The sequence below is a fragment of the Eimeria tenella genome, genomic scaffold (assembly GCF_000499545.2).
Source record: "Eimeria tenella Houghton genomic scaffold, Eth_scaff119, whole genome shotgun sequence".
NCBI lineage: Eukaryota > Apicomplexa > Conoidasida > Eucoccidiorida > Eimeriidae > Eimeria > Eimeria tenella.
Genome location: NW_013541484.1, coordinates 22516 through 30319, shown reverse-complemented (window position 1 = coordinate 30319; position 7804 = coordinate 22516). Strand labels below are relative to the sequence as shown.

Here is a 7804-nt window from a genome sequence, read left to right as displayed (position 1 = left end):
AGGGGCCCCCCCAGGGCCCTTGGACCCCCTAAACTCTCTTTAAGGGCCCCAAGGCCCCCCTAAACCCTCGTTAGGGTTTAGGGTTTAGGGTTTGGGGTTTGGGGTGTGTAAAGAAGCATTAAATGCCTACGTTTGTGAGCATGTGAATAATTATAAAGAAAAGATATTGTGAAATTAAAATAATAAAGGTGGAAATGTGTCATTACACGCAAAGCAACAATAAAAGTGCTTGAAGTATATTGAATTAAATTAATTAAATTAATTAAATTAATTAAATTAATTGAATTAATTAAATTAATTAAATTAATTAAATCAAATTAAATCAAATTAATTGGGTTAAGTTTTAAATGAAAGTGCTCAGAAAGCTCGAAAATAAATGCCATTTGGAGCATTAAAAAGATATTTTTAAAATAAATAAATTAAATTAAAAATGAATTTTAATTTATTTTTTAAATTTATTTAAATTAAAAAGTTTGAAACATTTCTGTTCTTTTAAATCCAAACTTTGCATGCAACATAAACTGCATGCAAGCAGCAGCCCACTGCTGCTGAATTTGAATTCTTTCTGCTTTCCACTTTTTAAACATTTAAAAACTAAATAATAATAATAATAATAAATATATAAATAAATATATAATAATAATGGTAGAAAGTAGTTTCTAATAAGTGGCTTTAAAACCTCATTTGCAGGAGTCGAGGAGCTTTCGCAGTTTCCAAACCCTAAACCCTAAACCCTAAACCCTAGTTCAGCGTATTGGCAGCCCCGGAAGCAGCTGCTAAGTCTAGGCAAAGAAAAGCAGCAAATTAGGAGATCTACAGGAGCAAAAATGAAAGTAGAGATATTTGCTGCAGTGAAAAGAGGCAAACTAGCCACAGCTAGCTACAGCTGGCCACAGCTAGCCACAGCTAGCTGTAGCTAGCTGCAGCCACTTATTTAGCCCCAGCGAGCTACTACCTCCAGCTAGCTACATCTGCTGCTGGCTAGCTGGCTGCAGATCTAGTTAGCTAGCCACAGCTAGCCAGAATTAAACGCTCTTAGGAGTAGCTAGCTGTGGCAAGCCGCAGCTAGCTGTGGTTAGCTGTAGCTAGCTGTAGCAAGCCGTAGCTAGCTGTAGGTAGCTGCATCTAGCTGTAGCTAGCCGCGGTTTGCTGCAGCTAGCTGCAGCTAGCTGCAGCTAGCTGGCTAGCCAGCTAGCAAGCCACTTGCAGCTAGCTGTGGCTAGCTCGCTGGCTAGCTAGCAAGCTGGCTATGGCTATCTGGCTGGCTGAACATGGCTAGCTAGCTAGCTAGCTAGCTAGCTAGCTACAGCAAGCTAGGGGTTTCTATGCCTTTGAAGGAGCTGCCTATACACTTCAGCTGCAGCGCGCAGCGGCTGGGGTGTATCGACACCTGTTCAAGCAGCTGCTTTTTAATTTATTTAAAAAGAAATTTATTTAATTTCATTTTTAAATAAATTCGCATTTAAATTAAGAAAAGACACGGAACGCATGCAGCCCCGCAGCAGCAGCTACGAGCGGAGCCCCAGCAGCAGCAGCAGCAGCAGCAGCTGCTGCTGCTGCTGCTGCTGCAGCGCTCCCCGTGGCTGACTCTTATCTTTTTGTTAGTGTGTAAATATAAATTGACTTTTTTGACTTTTCGTTTTAATTAGCTTTCGAAAAATCTTCGGAAATTAGACAAAAGGGTGGCGCGACCCCTGCTGCTGCAGCTGCTGCTGCTGCTGCAGCTGCTGCTGCTGCTGCTGCCGCTGTGGGGACTTCAGCAGGCAAATAAAAGAGTTTAGAAGCTGCTGCAGCATTTGGGCTGAGCGATTCGGGGGGTTTGCCGAGACAGCTTGGGGTGTACGTACACCTCAGCCTCCGCAGCAGCAGCAGACACGAGAAATTAAAATGCTTTTTAGTTCAAATATTTATAAAGGGCCCCTTTCTTCCTTGAGGGGCCCCACACTTTGCTGCAGGGGCCCCAGCGCAGCGCGAGGGGGGCTCCTGGCCAGCAGCAGCAGCAGCAGCAGCAGCAGCAGCAGCAGCAGCAGCAGCAGCAGCAGCTGTTGCAGGGGACTCCTGAAAAGCCATATTGCATGCAGCAGCAGTAGTCTTTCTGCTGCTTCTTTCGCCCGTGCTGCTGGGCTTAAGCGCGAGAGACAACACTCCAGCAGCAGCAGCAGCAGCAACAGCAGCAGCAGCAGCAACTGCAGCAACAACAGCAGCAGCAGTAGCCGCGGTGACTGCCGCGTCTGCTGCAGAGGCTACTGCAGCACCGTTGGCAGCAGCAGCAGCAGCAGCATTTCTGGCAAAGGCCAGAGCATTGGCGGCAAAGGATGCAGCAGAAGCAGCAGAGTATGCAGAGGCAGCAAAAGCTGCTGCTGCTGCTGCTGCTGCAGCATTGGCTTGATGCAGCAGCGCCTCAGCCGCTTTTACTTTTCATCTCTTTTATCTCGGCCTTCTTCATTTACTGAGTAAGTCATTTATCCATTTAGTTTTATTTTTAATTAATTCAATTAATTAATTCAATTAATTAAATTAATTAAATTGATTAAATTAATTAATAAACAATTAGTTAATAGTTTATTATTTGTTTCTTTTACTTGGATCGTAGCTTGTTCGTTTGTGCGTTTGTTGCTTGCTGCTGCAGCATGCAGCAGCAGCTGCCGCTGCAGCTGCTGCAGCAGAACGAGCTGCAGCAGCAGCAGCAGCAGCAGCACGACTTGCTGCATGAGCACCGGCTGAAGTGCGTGGATCAGCTTGGGGCGCAGCAGGAGCAGCAGCACCAGGTGCAGCAGCAGCTGCAGCAGCAGCTGCAGCAGCAGCTGCAGCAGCTGCAGCGGCAGCAGCAGGTGCAGCAGCAGCAGCAGCAGCAGCAACAGGACCTGCAGCGGCAGCAGCTGCAGCAGCTGCAGCAGCAGCAGCAGCAAATGGGCCTCATGTTTCAGATTGAAGGCACTCTTTTAAATTTAGAAAATATTTATCTTTCTTGGATTCGAAATGGATTGCTTTCTTCTTCATGCGCCATGATTGCCTATTCAGCCAATGAATCGTACGTGTTTGCTGCTGCTGCTGCTGCTGCTGCTGTTGCTGCTGCTGCTGCTGCTGTGGGTAGTGCTGCTGGCGTTGGTGTTGCTGTGGGTAGCTGTGCTGTTGCTCCTGCTGCTGCTCTGGGTAGTGCTGTTGCTGTTGCTGCTGCTGCTCTTGTGGGCAATGGCGCTGCTGCTGCTCTGCGGGCTGCTGCCGCTGCTGCTGGTCCGGGTTTTGCTGCTGCTCCCGCTGCAGCAGCAGCAGCAGCTGCTGCTGCTGCTGCTGCTGCATATACACCCTAAATTGACTATTTGCGCACATCCAGCTGCGGCTCTCAGCTCGCCATTATTTATTTATTTATTTTTTATTATTTATATATTATTTATTTATTTATTTATTTATTTATTTGTTTTGTTTGCACAGGCTTGCTGCAGTCTCGCTGCCGGCCTTTCTTTCCATTGGGGCCCTTTGCTTCTTCGTGGGCTCTTTGAAGTCTCTTTTGCTGCTGCCACAAGTTGCTGCTGTGGGGCCCCACTTATTAATTAATTAGTTTAAATAAATAAATAAACAAATTAATTAATTAATTAGTTCATTAAATGATTAATTGATTAACTTTTATTTCCTTTTATTTGCCCTTTAATTCTCTTTATTTTATTTTTTTTGGCTGAAGAGGGTCTGGAAAGAAATATAGAATTGGGAACTTTTTGAATTTAATTCGAATTAAAAATCTTTATTTTAAAATAAAATAAAATAAAATAAAATAAATAAGTTTGTAATTGGTTTTTGTTTCTTCAATTTCTTTTTTGTTGCTCTGCAGCAGCACAAACACGCGCGGGAGCTGCACCGTCGGTGGCAGCAGCAGCAGCAGCAGCAGCCGCCGCCGCTGCAGCAAATTGTGCAGCAGCAGCAGCAACAGCTGCTGCAGCAGCTGCGGCAGCAGCAGCAGACAGAACGGCCGCCGCAGGAGGCGCAGCAACAGCCCCAGCAGCAGCAGCAGCCACCGCTGCAGCACAACCAGCAGCAGCAGCAGCAGCAGCAGCAGCAATTTGGAAGGCCTGTTTTGCTGAGTGCTGCAGCTCCAGGGTTTTCGGGGTTTCACCTGTCCTTCCACCTGGCTGCTGTCTTTCTTATTTGCTGCTTCTGGACTGCAGCAGCAGCAGCAGTTTTAAAGGCTTTGGCCCCACAAGCAGCGTAAGAAGTTTTTTTTTATTTCTTTTTATTTTTGTTATTTTTTATTTCTTTTTATTTTTGTTCTTTTGTTTTGCAGCGTAAGAAGTTTTTATTTATTTGTGTTTTCATTTCTATTTTTATTGTTTTTATTTATTTCTTTTGCTTTGCATATAAATAATTCTTTTATTATTTCATTTTTATTTTTATTTTGCATTTCAAATAATTATTTGATTGTTTACTTCCTTGCCACTTTTCGCTCTTTGCCACTTTTCGCTCTTTGTTGAAAAGTGGAATTTCTTTTTAATTCTTTTTAACTTTAATTTACTCTAATTTAATTTAATATAACTCCAATTTATTTTAATTCTTTTTAAATTAAATTAAATTAAATTAAATTAAATTGAATTGTTTTTTATCTTCAGGGCTCTGCTATACAGCCGCACTGCAGAAGAGAAAGAAGAGGAAACTTTTGAAAAAAAATAAAAAAAACGAAAATGCGGAATTGGCGGAGCTGCAGTTTTGAGGTGTACGTACACCCCAGCGGCGCCCGCGAGGTGCACAGACACCCCAGAAGTTGGACGGCGGGCGAAAACGGCTTTTTAGAAATAAATAAATAAATAAATAAATAAATAATAAATGAATAAATAAATAAATGAATAAATAATAAATAAATAAATTGTAATAAATGCTGCTCAATGGTTGCAAACAATGCATGCATGCTATTGAGACCCGCGATCGCGTGCGCAGGATCACTGCATGCAAATGAATAGAAACCCTAAACCCTAAACCCTAAACCCTAAACCCTAGGGGTGAAGAAAGTGAATAGATCAAAAGAACAAAAGTGCTGCATGCGCAATGGGTGCATATTTAGTTTCACAATTTTTGATGGCTGCGAATAGTTGTTTATTATTTCTATTTGTTATTATTTGCATTCATCTTTTAGTGTTTATTATTTATTGTTTACTATTATTTATTGTTTATTTATTATTTATTTATTATTTATTATTTAGTTATTATTTATTTATTATTTGTATTTCCTTTTGTTCTTCTGTGGGTGTTTTTTGCTGCGGCCGGACCGCCCGGGAGCCGCAGCCTCTGCAAACCCTAAACCCTAAACCCTAAACCCTCGAAAGTGGGGCTTCTCTTTTGAACTGCTCTTCGCCGAGGCGAAGAAGTGGGGGCAGAAGTCCCGCAGAGAAGAAACCCTAAACCCTAAACCCTAAACCCCCGGGGGGTGGGAAGCCTTCGTCTCGGGGTTGTGGCGGCGCTGCGGCGCCGGGAAACCCTAAACCCTAAACCCTCGTTGGGGGTCTCTCGAGGCTGCGTAAACCCTAAACCCTTGTCTGGGCGGAAGGCCTCGGAGGCTGCAGACCCTAAACCCTCGGGGGGCGCAAACCCTCGTCTCTGGGCGGGGTTGGGCGGGGCGGGGCGGAGAAGGCGAAGGGCAGGGTTTAGGGTTTAGGGTTTGGAATTTGGAGTTTAGTGAAGGAATTAAAAGGGAAAATAGTTTTAATTTCGCGCGTAAACCCTCGGAGGGTTTGGGCGGGGAGCTGGACAGACACCGCGGGCAAGCGCGGCGGAGGAGGCGGGCGCCGGGTGTACGTACACCTGGGAATCTGGCGCCGCGGCGAGTTCCGGACCGAAACTTTCGACGGAATTAAATTAAATTAATTCATTTATAATTGTTTTTTGTTTTTAAATTGGAAAAAGACGCGCGGAATCCTGCAGGGCCGGCCCCTGGGCTGGAGAGCGGCGCCCCCGGGTGCTGCTGCTGCCGCGGCCCCGATTTTCCGGTTTTTCGCGAAAAACACTTCAAATTTCTTTAATTTTCTTCAATGAATGCAATTAAAACGGAAAAAAGGGTTTTTTCGGGGGTTTTGGGGGCTCGGGGGGGGAGAATCGGTGTTGGTCTGGCGGCGACCAGCGAGGCAGCTGCTGCGGACGGTCCCGAGAGCGCCTGGGGGTTTCTGCTGCTGCTTTTGACTCTTTTGTCTTTTATTTGCTTCTTTTCAAATGTAAATTTGCATTTCTTTTTCATTAAAAGTACCTTTTTAAGCTTCTGCGGCATTTAAAACCCCTTATCTGTCGCCGGCGCCCGCGGAGAACCCCACGCAGACTCAGAGGCTGTGCTGCTGCTGTGTCTGCTGCTGCTGCTGCTGTTGCTGCTCCTTGCTGCAGTCCTTTCCCGCCTCTCTCCACTCGCCCCAGCTAACAATCCTTTGCTGCAGCAATCTCTCTTTTCCCTTTCCAGCTGCAGCTGCTGCTGCTGCTGCTGCTGCCGCTGCTGCTGCTCCGCTGCTGTGGTCGCCACGCGCCTCACGGCTCCGCGCCTTTTCTGTCTCGCTGCTGCTGCTGCTGCTGCTGCAGCAGCACCAGATCCTCCTTTTCCTTGTCTCTTCTCCTCCAGCAGCCTCATCCCTGCTGCTCCTGCTGCTGCTGCAGCTCCTGCTGCTGCTGCTGCTGCTGCTGCTCTTTCCGACGCCTCCACTTTCGGGCGCCGCTCCAGATGTATGTACACCGCAGCCCAGCGCAAGCCTCCCTTCACTTGCTGCTGCTGCTGCTGCTGCTGTCGTGAGCAGCAGCAGCAGCAGCAGCAAACTGGCAGCAACAAGGCTCCTTCTCGGCCTCCGCAGCACTCGACGCCGTCATGCCTCGGCTTTCAGCCAGCAGCAGCAGCAACAACAGCAGCAACAACAGCAGCGACAGCAGCAGCAGCAGCAACAGCTGCAGCAGCAGCAGAACACTCACTAGGGACCTTTTGCTTCGGCAGCACCTCCAGAGAGTGCCCGTTTGTGCGAACGCTTGAGAGCAGCAACAGCAACAACAGCAGCAGCAGCAACTGCAGCAACTGCAGCAGCAACAGCAGCACCAGCAGCAGCAGCAAAGCAGTCTGAAACGTTCCAGCTCCAGTTGAGCTGAGCCTTTTGTTTCGTTTTAAAGTTGTCCCCGGCAGCTGCCGCAGCGCACAACAAGCAGCAGCAGCAGCAGCAGCAGCGTTTCTAGCAGCAGCAGTCTTGCTGCTGCTGCTGCAGCAGATGCCGAAATGTCTCCCGCAGAAGAGACAGAAGCGCATGCCTCCAGGCGAAAGCGCCAAGCAGCAGCAGATACTGCTGCTGCAGCAGCAGCAACTGCTGCTGCTGATGCTGAGGAGACAGTTGCCGTGAAACGGCACCGCAGCAAGCAGCAGCAGCAGCAGCAGCAGCAGCAGCGGCGCGGATCAGAGCCAGAGGTACCCCCATTAGGGGCTTACTCATCCGTATCAGGCGATAAATCCTGGAGCGAAGAGGGAGAGCAGCAGCAGCAGCAGCTGCAGCAGCAGCAGCAGCAGGTGGACATTTCACCATGTGAAGACAGTGCCACGGCTGCAGCAGCAGCAGCAGCAGCAGGAGCTGCTGTTGGCGGTGGACTTGAGGGATGCGGTTTTCCGAGCCGGGGGGGTTCAGGAGCAGCAGCAGCACCGTTTGCTGCTGCTGCTGCTGCGCTGCAGCAGCAGCAGCAGCAGCAGTGCTGCTTGGCGGAAGCTGAAGCCCCATTTGAGGGCCTGGAAGGGAAGGCCCCTGCTGCTGCTGCTGACGCAGCAGCAGCAGCAGGCGGCCCCGCGTGCGCAGCAGCGGCGAAGGGCCCAGCA

The 7804-nt window shown here is 47.9% G+C and overlaps 2 protein-coding genes across 2 annotated transcripts in view; one reads left to right on the top strand and one right to left on the bottom strand.

Moving 5' to 3' along the window:
* The window catches only part of ETH_00012515 (calcium/calmodulin-dependent 3', 5'-cyclic nucleotide phosphodiesterase, putative), a gene marked incomplete at both ends in the record, with an annotated part of 10412 nt that extends 6208 nt beyond the window's left edge, over nucleotides 1-4204 (top strand). The window contains 4 exons of the mRNA XM_013373037.1: nucleotides 1916-2453; nucleotides 2630-3031; nucleotides 3433-3532; nucleotides 3827-4204. Of these exons, the coding sequence (XP_013228491.1) occupies nucleotides 1916-2453; nucleotides 2630-3031; nucleotides 3433-3532; nucleotides 3827-4204 (1418 nt within the window). The remainder of the gene's footprint in view (nucleotides 1-1915; nucleotides 2454-2629; nucleotides 3032-3432; nucleotides 3533-3826) is intronic.
* Nucleotides 4205-6244: 2040 nt separating this feature from the next.
* On the bottom strand, nucleotides 6245-7709 carry ETH_00012510 (uncharacterized protein; the record flags this gene model as incomplete). The annotated part of the gene is made up of 2 exons (XM_013373036.1): nucleotides 6245-6832; nucleotides 7518-7709. The coding sequence occupies 2 exons, from the start codon at nucleotides 7707-7709 to the stop codon at nucleotides 6245-6247; spliced, it is 780 nt and encodes a 259-aa protein (XP_013228490.1).
* Between the last annotated feature and the right edge of the window lie 95 nt (nucleotides 7710-7804).